Source organism: Dicentrarchus labrax, unplaced genomic scaffold (genome assembly GCF_905237075.1).
Source record: "Dicentrarchus labrax unplaced genomic scaffold, dlabrax2021, whole genome shotgun sequence".
Classification (NCBI taxonomy): Eukaryota; Metazoa; Chordata; class Actinopteri; family Moronidae; genus Dicentrarchus; species Dicentrarchus labrax.
The window spans coordinates 28,310,385-28,328,138 of NW_026136707.1; the positions used below are offsets into that span (position 1 = coordinate 28,310,385).

Genomic DNA, 17,754 nt, shown 5'->3' on the forward strand with positions numbered 1-17,754 from the left:
TGCTGCATTTGACACCATTGACCATAATATTCTTTTACAGAGACTTGAGCATCAAATTGGTATTAAAGGAACCGCACTAAGCTGGTTTAAGTCATATTTATCAGATCGCTCGCAATTTGTACATGTTAACGATGAATCTTCAATAAATACTACAGTTAGTCATTGAGTTCCACAAGGTTCTGTACTTGGACCAATACTATTTACTTTATATATGCTCCCTTTAGGCAACATTATTAGGAATCACTCCATTAACTTTCACTGTTATGCAGATGATACGCAGTTATATCTATCAATCAAGCCCAATGAAATTAATCAATTATCTAAATTACAAGCATGTCTTAAGGACATAAAATCCTGGATGACCTGCAATTTTCTGATGTTAAACTCAGAAAAAAACGAAATTCTTGTTCTTGGCCCCAAAAACCTTAGAGACTCACTGTCTAAAGATATAGTTACTCTAGATGGCATTAACTTGGCCTCTAGCACCACTGTCAGAAATCTTGGAGTTATCTTTGATCAGGATTTGTCATTTAACTCCCACATAAAGCAGACCTCTAGGACTGCCTTCTTTCATTTACGTAATATTAGAAAGATTAGACACCTCCTATCACAGACAGATGCAGAAAAACTAATCCATGCATTTGTTACTTCAAGGCTGGATTACTGCAACTCTTTATTATCAGGTTGCCCCAATAAGTCCATTAAAACGCTCCAATTAATTCAGAACGCTGCAGCACGAGTACTGACAGGAACTAGAAAAAGAGATCACATCTCTCCTGTACTGGCTTCTCTGCATTGGCTCCCTGTAAAATGTAGAATAGAATTTAAAATCCTCCTCCTCACCTATAAAGCTCTTCATGGTCAGGCCCCTTCATATCTTAAAGAGCTCATAGTACCCTATTACCCCTCTAGAACACTACGTTCTCTGAATGCTGGGCTACTTGTGGTTCCTATAGTCTCTAAAAGTAGAACAGGAGCCAGAGCCTTCAGTTACCAAGCTCTCCCTCTCCTGTGGAACCAGCTTCCATTTGTGGTTTGGGAGGCAGACACCCTCACCACATTCAAGAGTAGGCTTAAGATGTTCCTCTTTGATAAAGCTTATAGTTACGGCTGGATCAGGTGAGTCCTGAACCATCCCTTAGTTATGCTGCTATAGGCCTAGACTATCGGGGGATTTCCCATGGTGCACTGAGCTCCTCCCTTCCTCTCTCTTTCTGCACTCATTCATGTTCCATTAATGCATGTTACTAACTTCACTTCTTCCCCGGAGTTCTTGTGCTTTCTCGTCTCGCAGGTTCTTGTCGATCCTGGTGGAGCCTCCTGCTATGGTCCTGCTAGATTGCCATTGCCAATACTGTTGTTGCTGTGCCTCTCTCTCTCTCTCTCTCTCTCTCTCTCTCTCTCTCTCTCTCACCCCAACTGGTCGAGACAGACGACCACCCACCTAGAGCCGGAGGATCTGTCCTAGGTTTCTGCCTTTTAGCAGGCAGTTTTTCCTTGCCCTTGTCGCCAAGTGCTTGCTCATGGTGGTACTGTTGGGTCTCTGTAATTAATGTTAAAGAGTTCGGTCTAGACCTGCTCTATTTGAAAAGTGTCCTGAGATAACTTCTGTTATGAATTGGCGCTATACAAATAAAATTGAATTGAATACAAGTACAGGTCCATTTACCATTTACCATAACTCCATGTGTGATTGGGTGCATAACACGCTGGGTAGGTGGAAATCCTACATTGTTTCTGGTCTGGTTGCTTGTGCCATAGTTTTAGGGATACTATGTTTTATAAGTTGTGTTGTTCCAATGGCTAGAGCCTTGATAATGCGCACTGTAGATAAATCTGTCTCTCACCAAATGACCTTAATGCGGGTGATGGAAGAAAGCAGAGACCGTGCTGCTGCTCGCGCGTGGCAACGTGAAATGTCTAACCTTGTGGATGAAGCTGTGTATGAGAACGTAGATTAACTTTTCACATTGTTCATTTTTTTTTGTATCTTTTGTAACCCTATATGTCTTGATTCTGTTATATGCTGTTCTCCCTCAGGGGCCTGATGACGTGGTATCTTAAATCTTGACGGCTTGATATCATTGATGTTAGGGTTAGGCTCAGCAGTCACTTGGTGCAACAACAACAACTCTGTAACAGCTTGATACAGAAGCGACCCAAGAAGACAATGGAGGAAGCTAAAAAACAGATTCATTTTTGTCCAGAGGCTTCTTTCTCCTTTTCTCTTCTTTTCACTTGTTTGATGTTTGGCTGGGTTAGAAAAGTTGTTGCCTCGCTGATTTATGATCATAATGTAATCAGAACAAATGTACAGCTGTCCATATTTACAACTGCAACCGGGAGCACCAAAACACACAAATACCAAATCTGAAATTTGAGAAGATCCTTCAGTGTTAATATCACTACCAGAGAAAAAATTATTTCACACCCACAACTTCAAATCAAACTGGTTGAACCCTGTATATGAAAAAGACTAAAGGTGATCCGAAGGATCTGTCCTAGGTTTCTGCCTCTTAAAAGATTAGAATCCTTAAAACGTTAGCTACTCCTTCAACCTCATTTAAAAAAATCCAGAAACTATGAGTATGTAAATGTTGTTCATTTCTATAGTTTCCCTAGTGGACACAAGATTTCTCTTACTATTTGATATATATTCTCAGTGTATGTGCACTGGTGGATTCAAGTTTTTACATCACACTTCACACTGCAAAGCTTCTAGCCCTTAAAAATCTGCAAACAAAAAGATAACAAGTTTAGCAGATACTACAAAACATCATTCTTAAGTAAAGAGTCCATAACTAATTTTAGAGGTGGTCAAGGGGACATGACAGTCCCTGAGATTCTGGACGAGAGAATATTAGGTAAGTGTTGAATGCAATAGAGGGTGATACTGGACCAGAGAATGTATTGTCAGGTAAAAAAAACAAAATCTCAGTAAATTGGCAAGCCATGATGATGATCTGGTGAACAGAAAAAATAATTTTCAGTAAGTCTATCTTAGTTATACATTTTATTTTAGTTGGTTTCAGTATCATTTCAACACTAAATTCATTCATTCAGAGTAAGGCATTATGATTCGTAAGTTAAACAAGCGTTTTCCCCTGTGGAGAAAGATAGACATCTGTTCATGACTCCTACGACAGGACGGGAACATTCATGAATTTCATTCGTACCTTAGAGAAAATTCAAAATACAACAAGATTGATGAATGCCACTAATTCTCTTAAATCACTTGTACATGCCACTTAATAACAAATCTGTTCATAAGAGTTGATAAAGAAGCAGAAATCTACCTTTACAGAGACAAAAGTTATCATATTGAACATTCTTAACTTCTAGGTGTTCTAGAGGGGAAAAAAATAGCAGTGAACAGAACATTAAACAGTACTGTTAACATTTATAAATGAAGAATGTCAAAGTGTCTCCAGTGACTTAAATCAGTATTACTCAAAGGCATCTTGAGTTATGAGCACTTATGTGATTAGCCACTGCCACTTCCACTAATCAATACAGTGCTTCAGACTTTAGTTGCCCCCAGACCATGCACACAGAAATTCTATTCACAATTTTTTCCGGTAAGCGTTTGTGGCATTTGTGCCCCCCCCAGTCGTCTGGCTTAAAATGCTTGGGTAGATTTACTAAAGCTAACCCTAACCCTACCTACCAAAAACTGGTAAATCAGTTGTGGCTAACTTCCTGATAAGCCCCGCCCTTCGCAATTTTTTTTGATAAGGCGGCCATGTATTTTGATCTGTTAATTTAGAATAGAAATGTGTATCTCAGTCCGACCATGCCGCAAATACCCAATATGGTGTTGGAGTCAAAATCAAAAAAAGTAGAAAAATCTACGAACACATAATGGTCCAGGAGGGTTCCTTGTAGAGCTCATTAAGCTGGACTTGTGTGTCCAATTTCAAGTCAATTGGACTTACAGTGTGACGTAGGGCTTAATTACAGTGCCACCATCTTGGCTCATGTTTCTTGGGAAGCATTTGCACATCATTTCCAGTTATTGTGCCAAATTTCATGTTTCTAGCACATTCCAGCTCTCAGCAATTTGAGCCGCGGCATAACAAAAATAATAAATAACCCGCCCAAAATAATGATAATGTGATAACCAACAATATAATTATGAAGGTGTGAACTCAGTTTATGTAGAGCCGGCTGCTAGTTAGTCCCTCCAGAAGAACGCGATTATGCGATCGCATAATTCAATGCATAATCAACCAAAGTCCGCATATTTATGCGGGGGCCGCATTTTTTTCAAATACGCCGCACTTTCGCCGCATATATTGCCGATTTCCGCGCAAAATATGCGGAGCTTGCATGATTTCATAATCCCCGCATTTTGGTTGCAAAAAAGTCACATATATCTTAGCAGAAAGTTGAAAAATGTTGCGTTTACTTCACTCGAGCAGCCATTTCCCCTGTTGCCATGGGAACGTTATGAAGTGACGTAATTACGCGACGCGACCATCATCGAAAAGCTGCAAACCCCGCAATGAAAACCGTACAGTTGTAAGTATATTAGTAGTATGTAAATTTATGTTACAGTAAGTGATGTCTGTTTTGTATAGCTACCTCTGTAAAACAGGAAGCACACATTTTATTTTTTTATATTTTATTAAGGGGGACTGTCCGTGCTCATAAACAACAGTTGGTGTAACGCCGGGCACGTCTGTGTGAAAGAGCGTCTGCAGCCCGGACATCGTGTTATCTGACACGGGAACTTTCCAGTGTTGTCGCCATCACTGTCTATATTCCTCACAGTGGTCTTCATCATCATCATCACTGTTTACATTTATGATGTCCTATTTATTCTCCTGTACAGCACTTTGGTCAACTTTGGTTGTTTTTAAAGTGCTTAACAAATAAAGTTGGATTGGATTCATTTTCACAGAAGTTGTAGCATATTCCTTTTGTAAAGCTACAGAACTTGTTTGACTCATCAATGTTTTGTAAGTTTGAGCCATGTGTTTATTAAGGTCTGAAATAAAACAAGATGAGAACTTAAATATTCCCAGCACTTTCTGTGATGCTTGCTTATCATAGGAAGTAATAAGAAATGACTCTTTACATTAAGGTAGTAGCCTAGTGAGAACACGATGTTGGGGGAATCACTTTTTTTCCCTCTTTTTCATCAAACCGCAATTTTTGCAAGTTCCCGCAATTTCATCGCATAAAATTACATAAATATCCCGCATATTCCAACGCATTTTTTAAGAAAACGTGCCGCATAATCAAGGATTTTTGCCCGCAACAATCACAAAAAAACTTTTTTCTGGAAGGACTGGCTAGTCTGCCACTAATGCTCTGAATGAAACAAACTGCGACCAACCAGTTCCTACTGTTGTAATAACTTACTGTTTTACATAGATGTATAGAAACATAGATACCTCATTGGCCACTGCTGTATGCAACTGCTATACGGCAGACAAGCAACCAGGTGGCTTTATAAAAATACTGTATGAACATAAATTTATATTTTAACATACCAAATCCCATGAAAATGGGTTCAGAATTAAGTGAGTTAGTCAATTTTGTAGTGCAGTCTGCATCTCTCAGTAGTGTTAACTAGTGATCTTGATAGATGCTAACTCAAAGTGGCAAGTTCCATGAGCCCTACATTTACAGTCAGTTTTAATGATACAATTCAACACATGATGATTGACTGGAAGAAATGTTACCAGGTCATGAGGGAATATATCCAGATCTTTCAATTTCAATTCATACAGCCTACATGTAGTGCTGAACAGGGTACTAACAAGAACAAACCATGGAGTTTCTGCCTTCCCTATGCACTATTATTTACATTCTGCAGCGTCTTTTTCATTGATCAACTCCATATGATGATTTTTGCTGTATATTGATATCTACCAGTGACTGATGGCCATAATCACAAACACATTAAATACATACCTGAAAGATTTCTCAGCTATATGATAAAAAACTGCACCGTTCAAGTTGCCAATAGATGGTGGTATCCATTTGTCTCGTAAACCCCCAGCCCGAGTTGGAAAGTGTAAATCTCGCAGCTCGCGACATTTCACCGAGACACACCCCCTTTTGGTCGGAATTTCAGCTGTCCAGCTCGGGGTACCTCACAGTACACCGAGGTAAACGTGCAATCCATTTGTCTCGTGAACTCGGAGCCCGAGTTGTTCTGCCGCGAGAATGTGATGTCATTGCCTGGCTTGTACCACTTATAGCGTTCCAGGTTGTCTTTGGGCATTACGAGTCGGAAAGAAGTGCAGCAGCTGTGTTGTTATAGTTTGTGGCTCTTCTAAACAAGCTCAATGTGAGATAATAATATGTTTTTCTACAGAAACACTAACATTTCAAGTAATTCCAATAATTTCAATAATATTTTGCCATTTTTGCCTATTTCAATTTCAACAAGTGCTGTGGCGTTTGTCTCGAGCCACCGGGGGCAGTAGCAGGCTAGTGTTATTGTTAGCTACATTAGCCTATTTAGCAAACCAGCTCGAAAACAAAACTTTACATTGTATTGCACGCACAGCAACACTGTGCAATGCATAAATTGGTGACCGGACTAAAGCAGCAATGTAAACAAGTGTGTAGGAGCATTTAAAATCGACATTAAAACGACCAACGTAGTACAAATACAAAGAAAACATCTCAATATGGGCGCTGCCATCTTTGTTTTGCGGGTTGTTTTTAAATGCTCCTACACACTTGTTTACATTGCTGCTTTAGTTCTTTAGACCAATTTAAGCATTGCACGGTGTTGCTGTGCGTGCAATACAATGTAAAGTTTTGTTTTCGAGCTGGTTTGCTAAATAGGCTAATATAGCTAACAATAACACTAGCCTGCTACTGCCCCTGGTGGCTCGAGACAAACGCCACAGCACTTGTTGAAATTGAAATAGGCAAAAATGGCAAAATATTATTGAAATGTAAGACTTGCAATAACGGAATTACTTGAAATGTTAGTGTTTCTGTAGAAAAACATTATTATTATTTCACATTGAGCTTGTTTAGAAGAGTCACAAGCAATAATAAGACAGCTGCTGCACTGGTGGCGTCCATGTTCTTTCCGACTCGTAATGCCCAAAGACAAATGGAACGCTATAAGTGGTACAAGCCAGGCAATTAAGTCACGTTCTCGCGTCAGAGCAACTCGGGCAGGGGATTTACGAGACAAATGGATAGCACCAGGATACAGGATTAGGATACAGTGTAAATTAAATTGTGGCAAAAGAAGGATGGAGTCTTTGGAACAAGACTGTCTTGTGGACCCGATACTGGTCTTTAAAATGCAGGTTTTTAAAACAGGCAGCGTTTCAGGACAGAACATCTGTACATAGGTAGACACATATTGGCAAAAATTAAAAGACAATAGGCAAAACATTATACAGTAATTCATTAATAGTTGTTCCCTATGATCCCTATGCTTCCATTAAGGGAATGCAGTGGGACAAACTGAAATTTCACGTAGGTCCCACAGCAGTCCCATAAATCAGGAACAACGACATCCATTAAAAACAAATCCTAGAGGTTCAGTGTCCACTAAAACCTGTGGACAGACAAGTCCTGTCCACATGACAGTCGCTGCAGTGTGGACAGCAGCAGGCCCATGCACTCCCAGTCTCTGTCTTTCCACCGTTGTAGTACACGAGGCCGGCCTTGGGGTCCACAACCCTCCTCCACTCCATCCTCTGTCAGTACAGGCTCCAGGCCTGCTGATGCTGGGGGTAAAGTGATGAAGAGCTAGAGGAGGAGGCGGTGAGCTCGCCAGGGCCTAGCTGCTTTCCACACACACACATTCAGTCCAGCTTCTCCTTCTGGACCAGCTTGGGAGCATCTACGAAGTCCAGTCCATTAAAGAGGATGAGGCCACCCGTCACCACACTGGCTGTTCCCCAGAACAGAACATAAGCCAGAGTTTCAGTCCATGTGTCACCTGAAAGGGGACAGCTGGTCATACTGAGTCAGTAGAGGAAATTTAAAACAAATTTTGCATCCACTGCCAAAATATTGGGGGAGCGTTCCAAAAATAGTAATTAGTGCATACATTTTTGAGCCCTATAGGAATTCATTTTAAGATAAATAACCCAGAGCTGAACCAATATTTTGATGAGCAGATAATACTGGCCAATAAATAATATCATAGACGCATTAGTACTGTATCCGTACCAGAGTAGATTTGAACCAATATGCTCTGATATGAAAACAGTTTTTCCGGTATATAATGCAGAAAAAAAGCTTGTGGTAATATATTGGTGTTTATCCAGCAGAGTGCGCTGTGATTTACAATACTGTGGCAAGCAGCACAGAACAATAACAGCAATGTCAACTTAAACTAGTTAAATTATTTAACATATTGAAGAGTATTTAACTTTATTTGGCAGCCATATCTGTAACCGTTTCCCCTCTAAAATCAGTATCAGCCTCAAAAATCCTAGGCTCAAAAATCTGGGCTCTAACTCTACGTTTGTGGGTATGAAAATTCCTTTTAAATGGAGTTTATTGCAGTTTGTCTTACCAGCCATTAGCAGGCAAATGATGCACATGGAGAATGCTACCACCATGATGATAGGCAACTAAAAAAGAAGACCAAATATATATATCAAAATATAGACTTTGTGAAAAGAAACATCTGTTAGTCTGTCTTGCTGAACCCTTCTTACCGTCAGGAACTTCCAGTCTTTGGGGTCACGCAAAGGGGTGGTCCAATCAGCTTCATCTACAGCGTAGTTCCCCAGGAACAGATCGATGGAGTCCTGAATTAAAACAATCAAACTACTGTTTCAACAGTTCCTGTTGTTCCCTATTGTCTGCCCTTGAGTGCAACTCAAGTTGTGCTACATGACGGGTTCCCACAAACTGTCCATCGGGTTCAGGCTGTTTTGTTCAGGTTTAGTTTTGGTTATTTTCACAAGTAATTATTTTATTAAAGCTGCAGGTAAGTTTTTATGAAAATAACTTTTTGTTATATAACTTTATTATATTCTGGTTATATATAGATAATCTGTGAAAAAAAAATCTGGTTCCTCTGGGAAGAAGGTGTTTCTGGATCATGACTACGCTCCGGAGGTATTGAGAAAGTGGAAGGAGTATGCAGAGGCAAAGTAAGTTTTGAGGGAGAAGAAAATACACTTCCAAACATCGTTCCCGGTGAAACAACGGGTGTTCACAAGGGAGAAATCTGCGTTTACAACAAGGCTGAAGAGGCGATTAAGGACATGGTGAGGAGAGGGTTTCAGGTGATGTGGTGAAACCTACGGAGAGCGGACTAGAGAGGATCAAGGACAAGGTTTGAATAGTTTCTGTGTACTTCGATTATGTTCTGCAAGATTAAGGTGAGAAATCGGCACCTATTCATTTACGTTGTATTGGGTTACTTAACTATGCTAATTTTAAAAGGGCGATTTTCCTCTACATATTTTATTAAAAAGTCAGGGAGGCTTTTGTTTTTCTGTAGTTTTAGTTTATTTCCTTTTGTTTTTTCTGTTTGTTTTTCTTTGAGCTGTTGGTCACATGGACAAAGCTGACTACAGCATAGAGGGCCCACTTCCCCTAGGAGGAAGGGGACATCCCTCAGAGTGTAATTAAAACGCAGGCCCCACGCAAGGAAGATTTCAGGTTAATCACTAGTTCATCAGTGATTGGTTTTGTTTTTGGATCTTTAATGTTTAGGGCAGTTTGCCAATTTTGTAGCATAAGGGGTAAGCATAGGATGGAAGAGACGGAAAATCAGCGAATATGGCAACCCAGAAAAAAATATTAAAGATAGCATCATATAATGTAAATGGGATACTCAACCCAATTAAAAGGTCGAAGATACTAGGTAAAATGAAGAAAGAGGGGGTGGGGGTGGCTCTGCTGCAGGAGACCAACCTGTCAGAGAAGAGGCATGAAAAGCTGAAAAGAAATAGATTTTAATCAAGTATTTTCCTCATCTTATAGAACAGGTCATAGGAGAGGAGTGGCCATTGTAATATCAGGGAAATCAGACAAACAGGGAAGGTTTATATTAATTAAGGGGAGGTTAGAGGGAGAATTGGTCACTATTCTCCATGTATATGCACTCCCAGGGTCAGACTGGATATTTCACAGGCAAATGTTTGATTTGAGGACATCAGAGGGGGAAAGGTATTTTGATTTGGGGAGGAGACCTAAATCTCAGAATAAACCCAAAACTCGACTGTTCGGCCAGTGGGATACAGAAATCCACAATTAGCAGAAAGTTCAGAGAGTTATTGGCAGAGTTGGGAGTAATCGATGTATGGAGAGAACTAAATCCTAAAGGAAGAGACTACACTTTTTTCTCATCACCTCATTCAATATATTCAAGGATAGATTATTTCTTAATGTACAATAAGGACAATAACAAGATTCAAAAATGTGAAATTGGGATAAGAGACCTATCAGACCATAGTCCAGTGACTTTAGCTATGTCAAGAGAAACAAAAGCAACACTTTGGAGGCTGAACATAAATGTTCTAAAAGGACAAGCGAAGGAGGAATTTGTTAAAGAAATTCAGACATATGTAAGGGAGAATGATAATGGTAAGGTGTCTCCATCTGTGCTGTGGGATGCGGGTAAAGCTGTAATTAGGGAAACTAAATCAGCATATTTGAAAAGGCAAAAATAGGAAAAACTCAATAAACTATAATCAGATCTTAAGAAACTAGAAAAACAACACAAAAGTAAAGTGGATGAGAAATTTAACCAAGAAATCAAAAGGGTTAAAACAGAAATAAATGACATCCTAGCACAGGAGATTCAAAAATAGCTGATGTACTTGAAACAGAGGTATTACGAAGCAGGAAGTAAATCTACAAAGCTGCTGGCCTATAGGTTAAAACAGTAAATGACAATTAATAATATTTATAAAATCAGGAATTCCATAACTAATTCTTTACACCTCAGACTTTACCCACAACTCCACACACTGCCACATCCAGAAGTTCTCAGATGACACAGCCATTGTTGTTCTGAGGGGAACAAACTGGAATACAGGACTGTTATCAGGGACTTTGTCAGCTGGTGTGAGCTCAACCAGCTTCAGCTAAACACTAGCAAGACGAAAGAGATGATTGTTAACTTCAGGAGGAAAACATCCCACTTCACCCCGGTGAACATCCAGGGATGGGACTCAATAACAAACTGGACTGGACTGACAACAACCATTCTCTCTACAAGAAGGGCCAGATTCGCCTCCACCTGTTGAGGAGACTGAGGTCCTTCGGAGTAGGCAGGGCTCTCCTCAAGACTTTTTATGACTCTGTGGTGGCTTCAGCCATCTTCTATGCTGTGGTCTGCCGGAGAGGGGGCAGTACAGACAGGGACAGGAAGAGACTCAATAAACTGATCAGGAGAGCGAGCTCAGTCCTGGACTGTCCTCTGGACTCCATAGAGGAGGTGGGTGAAAGGAGGATGTTAGTGAAGCTGACATCCATCATGGACAACACCTCTCACCCCCTACATGACACTGTGGGGTCCCTGAGTAGCTCCTTCAGCAGCAGACTGTTACACCCTCGGTGTAAGGAGAGGTTCCGCAGGAATTTCATCCCTGCCGCTGTCAGACTCTACAACACCTGATCAATGTTGTAATTTCTGCTTTTCAAATTACCACCATACCATAGCTTTACCACTTTACCATAGTTACAATACAATAATGCAAAACATAATCAAAAGAAGATTAGAAGCAATAATACTGGGACTGGATGCAGAAAAAAGGCATTTGACTCTGTCAAAACTATTCAATCTCTCTATAACAGCTAAGATCAAGATCAATTGAAATCTCTCAAACTCTTTCATACTAGAACGTGGATGTCGCCAAGGCTGCTCAATAAGCCTTTCCTCTTTGCTATCTATTTGGAACCCCTGAGCCAATAGATAAACAAATATATTAAAGGTATAGACATATAAGGGGGATGTCAAGGAATACCCTTACAGAGCAGAGTAGGTTACTGTGGTGGATAGCACATGATTCAGATTTTACACCTAATACAATAGATGGGAGCTTTAGTAGATGGGGCCAGGGATCAACAATATTCTGGGAGCTTTTGAGGAAGAAAAAAATTAAGTTAAGTTTTTAAGATCTAAAGAATCAATTTAGTTTAAAAATCAGGATTTAAACAGATATTTACAGATGAGGGATTATATGGAACAAACTATAAAAAAAAGTCCAGTTTAGATGAGGTAGAGTCGGGAATTATTAAATTATTTATTTTAGCATATGAATCAGATTTGGGCAAGAAATTAATATAAAAATGATATAAAGAAGTGGAAAATTTAAAAGGTCATCATACATTATATATAAAAGAAAAGTGGGAGAAGGAGGTGGGAAGGATGTTGTCAAAGGAGGAATGGAAAGAGATCAACTTCTATTTTAATTTTTTGTTGAATACTTGGGAAAAGGGAACCAGAGAAAAACAAATTCAGACCACAAATATTTATTCACTATAATGTTAGTGGCAGGCAAAAAAGCCATCACCAGGAAGTGGCTGAAGACAGAGGTACCTAAAATGGAAGACTGGGTTGAAGTAATGCATAACATTTACATGATGGAAAAGTTGACTTTCTCAGTTAGACTAGAATCAGATAAATTTAAGAAATTCTGCAATAACTGGGTTGATTTTGTAACACCAGTGAGAACAGACTTTATTTAGTAAAAACAATGTATCTTATGGTGCTATCCATTTGTCTCGTGAACTCGGAGCCCGAGTTGTTCTGCTGCGAGAACGTGACATCATTGCCTGGCTTGTACCACTTATAGCGTTCCAGTTTGTCTTTGGACATTACGAGTCGGAAAGAAGTGCAGCAGCTGTCTTGTTATTGTTTGTGGCTCTTCTAAACAAGCTCAATGTGAGATAATATGTTTTTCTACAGAAACACTAACATTTCAAGTAATTCCGTTATTGCAAGTCTTACATTTTAATAATATTTTGCCATTTTCGCCTATTTCAATTTCAACAAGTGCTGTGGCGTTTGTCTCGAGCCACCAGGGGCAGTAGCAGGCTAGTGTTATTGTTAGCTACATTAGCCTATTTAGCAAACCAGCTCGAAAACAAAACTTTACATTGTATTGCAAGCACAACAACACTGTGCAATGCATAAATTGGTGACCAGACTAAAGCAGCAATGTAAACAAGTGTGTAGGAGCATTTAAAATCGACATTAAAACGACCAACGTCGTACAAATACAAAGAAAACACATATTAATATGGGCTCTGCGATCTTTGTTTTTGCGGGTGGTACGTGCCCCCCCGTTGAGCTCGGTGTACTGTGAGGTACCCCGAGCTGGACGGCTGAAATTTCGACCAAAAGGGGGTGTGTCTCGGTGAAATGTCGCGAGATAGCTGCGAGATTTACATTTTCCAACTCGGGTTCCGAGTTCACGAGACAAATGGATAGCACCATTATGCATCCCCTTGATGGGGGTCCCATGAGGGTCCCATTCTAACCGGTCCCATTCGTGCTACGGTAAGCGTACTGACTCACTTCCGGTTCACTTCCTGCTCTGTGTACACTGTTTGGTGCTGTAGCTCTGTCAGTGAACGCTAAATATAAATTAGTTTTACTCGTTACAGCGGTTATTTACCCGCTTAACATTTAAACGTAGACTAGTTCTACTTAAACACTTGGAGTTTCTCCCTCTTTTAGGGACTTTTCACTACTTTCAAAGTTTTTCATACACTCTAGTTTCATTAGCATTAGCAGTTAGCTATGGCTTCTCCCTCTCCCTCTCCTCTGTCCTGCTCAGTGTGTCAGATGTTCAGTTATTCCTCTGCCTCCTTTAAAGATAATGGTACCTGTATTAAATGTAGTTTATTTACTGCGCTGGAGGCGAGGCTTAGTGAGTTAGAGGAACGGCACCGCACCACGGAGATATCTTTAGCCGCTATAGTTAGCCAGCCCCCAGCAGCCGGTGCGGTCCGACCAAAGGTAGCTTCTGTTAGCTCTGTAGATCCCCCGGTAGTTCCCGAGCAGCCGGGAAGACAGGGAGGCTGGGTGACTGAGCGAAGGAAGACTAGAACGGCGAAGCCCACAGTTCACCACCAACCGCTTCACGTTTCTAATACATTTTCCCCACTCAGCGATACACCCGCTGAGGAACCAACTCTGGTTATTGGCAGCTCCATAGTCAGAAACGTGAAGTTAGCGAAGCCAGCGGCCATAGTTAAATGTATCCCTGGGGCCAGAGCGGGCGACATTGAATCAAATTTAAAACTGCTGGCTAAAGATAAACGTAAATACAGTAAGATTGTTATCCACGTCGGCGGTAACGACACCCGTTTACGCCAATCGGAGGTCACTAAGATTAATGTGGAGTCGGTGTGTAACTATGCTAAGACAATGTCGGACACCGTAGTTTTCTCTGGACCCCTCCCCAATGTGACCAGTGATGACATGTATAGCCGCATGTCGTCATTCCACCGCTGGCTGTCGAGGTGGTGTCCAGCAAACGATGTGGGCTTCATTGATAACTGGAAGCCTTTTTGGGGAAAACCTGGTCTGATTAGGAGAGACGGCATCCATCCCACTTTGGATGGAGCGGCTCTCTTATCTAGGAATATGGCGAAGTTTATCTCTAAAACCTGACAGTCCAGAGTTAGGACCAGGAAGCAGAGCTGCTGTCTTACACACTCCTCTGCGCTTTCTTTAGAACAGTCACCCACCCAAACCCCCATAGAGACTGTGTCTGTCCCCCGACCACCTAAACTATTTAAAGAAATAAAAACAAGAGGAGTTCAACATAAAAATCTAATAAAAATTAAAACCAACTCCTCAGTAGCACAAAATAAGAGAATGAAATGTGGGCTGTTAAATATCAGGTCTCTGTCCTCTAAAGCTGTTCTAGTGAATGAATTAATATCAGATTATGATATTGATTTACTTTGTCTTACTGAGACCTGGTTGTCCCACAAGGAGTATGTTAGCCTAAATGAATCCACCCCCCCCAGTCATATTAATACTCACATTCCTCGAGGCACAGGCCGAGGAGGTGGAGTAGCAGCCATATATGATTCGAGCGTTTTAATGGACCCTAAACCTAAACTAAATTATAATTCATTTGAAAGCCTTGTTCTAAGTCTTTCTCACCCAAACTGGAAAACACTGCAGCCAGTTCTATTTGTTATAGTGTACCGCGCTCCTGGACCGTACTCTGATTTTATATCTGAATTTTCAGAGTTTCTATCAAGCTTAGTCCTTAAATCAGATAAAGTAATTATTGTAGGTGATTTTAATATTCATGTGGATGTTGACAATGACAGCCTTAGTAATGCATTTATATCATTAATAGACTCAATTGGCTTCTGTCAGAGTGTAAATAAACCAACTCATTGTTTTAATCACACTCTTGACCTTGTTTTATCATATGGCATTGATATTGAACATTTAATAGTCTTCCCACATAATCCTTTCCTATCTGACCATTATTTAATAACTTTTGAATTCATACTATTAGATTATAAGCCATTAGGCAAAACTTCCTACAGCAGATGTCTATCTGACAGTGCTGTAGCTAAATTTAAGGAGGAGATTCCTTCAGTGTTTAATTCAATGCCATGTCTGAATTTAACAGAGTCCTATAACAACTTTAGTCCCTCTGAAATTGATAATCTTGTCGATAGTGCTACAGGCTCACTACGATCAACATTAGACTCTATCGCTCCTATAAAAAGGAAATTATTAAAACATAGGAGACTAGCACCTTGGTATAACCACCAAACCCGCCAGTTAAAGCAAATAGCTAGGAAATCTGAAAGGAAATGGCGCTCTTCCAAATTATCAGAATATCGCTCAAATTGGCAAGATGATCTTAAGATTTATAGAAAGGCCCTCCGTAATGCCAGAGGAGCCTATTACTCAGCACTAATAGAAGAAAATAAGAACAACCCTAGGTTCCTCTTCAGCACTGTAGCCAGGCTGACAGAGAGTCACAGCTCTATCGAGCCACATATCCCCATAAACTTAAGTAGCAATGACTTCATGAGCTTCTTCTATAATAAAATTATTACTATTAGAGAAAAAATTAATCACCAACTGCCATCAACAGTTATCAGTGGCTCTCCAAGTTCAGGGACTTCTGTCAATGTAAACTTAGATGTATATTTAGACTGTTTTTCTGCTATCGATCTTCATCAGTTAACTTCAATCATTTCTTCATCGAAGCCATCAACCTGTCTATTAGACCCGATCCCAACTAGGCTGCTTAAAGAAGTTGTTCCCTTAATTGGCACTTCTTTACTGGATATGATTAATCTTTCTTTATTATCAGGATATGTACCACAGTCCTTTAAAGTAGCTGTAATTAAACCCCTTCTTAAAAAGTCTACTCTTGACCCAGGGGTTTTAGCCAACTATAGACCGATTTCTAACCTCCCGTTCCTCTCTAAGATTCTGGAGAAAGTAGTCGCCAAAGAGTTGTGTGACTTTCTACATAACAATAGTTTATTTGAGGATTTTCAGTCAGGATTTAGAGTTCATCATAGCACAGAGACAGCTCTGGTTAAAGTTAATAATGACCTTCTGATTGCTTCTGACAATGGACTTGTCTCTGTACTTGTATTATTAGATCTTAGTGCTGCATTTGACACCATTGACCATGATATTCTTTTACAGAGACTTGAGCATCAAATTGGCATTAAAGGAACTGCCCTAACCTGGTTTAAGTCATACTTATCAGATCGTTCTCAGTTTGTACATGTTAACGATGAATCCTCCATAAATACTAAAGTTAGTCATGGAGTTCCACAAGGTTCTGTACTTGGACCAATACTATTTACTTTATATATGCTCCCTTTAGGCAACATTATTAGGAATCACTCCATTAACTTTCACTGTTATGCAGATGATACGCAGTTATATCTATCAATCAAACCCAATGAAATTAATCAATTATCTAAATTACAAACATGTCTTAAGGACATAAAATCCTGGATGACCTGCAATTTTCTGATGTTAAACTCAGAAAAAACCGAAATTCTTGTTCTTGGCCCCAAAAACCTTAGAGACTCATTGTCTAAAGATATAGTCACTCTAGATGGCATTAACTTGGCCTCTAGCACCACTGTCAGGAATCTTGGAGTTATCTTTGATCAGGATTTGTCATTTAACTCCCACATAAAGCAGACCTCTAGGACTGCCTTCTTTCATTTACGTAATATTAGAAAAATTAGACACATACTATCACAGACAGATGCAGAAAAACTAATCCATGCATTTGTTACTTCAAGGCTGGATTACTGCAACTCTTTATTATCAGGTTGCCCCAATAAGTCCATTAAAACGCTCCAATTAATTCAGAACGCTGCAGCACGAGTACTGACAGGAACTAGAAAAAGAGATCACATCTCTCCTGTACTAGCTACTCTGCATTGGCTCCCTATAAAATGTAGAATTGAATTTAAAATACTCCTCCTCACCTATAAAGCTCTTCATGGTCAGGCCCCTTCATATCTTAAAGAGCTCATAGTACCCTATTACCCCACTAGAACACTACGTTCTCTGAATGCTGGGCTACTTGTGGTTCCTATAGTCTCTAAAAGTAGAACAGGAGCCAGAGCCTTCAGTTACCAAGCTCCTCTCCTGTGGAACCAGCTTCCAGTTGTGGTTCGGGAGGCAGACACCCTCACCACATTCAAGAGTAGGCTTAAGACATTCCTCTTTGATAAAGCTTATAGTTAGGGCTGGATCAGGTGAGTCCTGAACCATCCCTTAGTTATGCTGCTATAGGCCTAGACTATCGGGGGATTTCCCATGGTGCACTGAGC

At 40.1% G+C, this 17,754-nt stretch overlaps 1 protein-coding gene across 2 annotated transcripts in view; it reads right to left on the reverse strand.

The window, feature by feature from the left end:
• Positions 1 to 3,000: 3,000 nt before the first annotated feature.
• sacm1lb (SAC1 like phosphatidylinositide phosphatase b) overlaps positions 3,001 to 17,754 on the reverse strand; it is a 32,756-nt gene continuing 18,002 nt past the window's right edge. For both annotated transcript variants that reach the window (XM_051407298.1, XM_051407299.1), the window contains 3 exons: positions 8,655 to 8,747; positions 8,510 to 8,567; positions 3,001 to 7,927 (listed from right to left, as the gene is read on the reverse strand). In XM_051407298.1, coding sequence (XP_051263258.1) covers positions 7,791 to 7,927; positions 8,510 to 8,567; positions 8,655 to 8,747 — 288 coding nt within the window. In that variant the 3' untranslated portion in view covers positions 3,001 to 7,790. The remainder of the gene's footprint in view (positions 7,928 to 8,509; positions 8,568 to 8,654; positions 8,748 to 17,754) is intronic.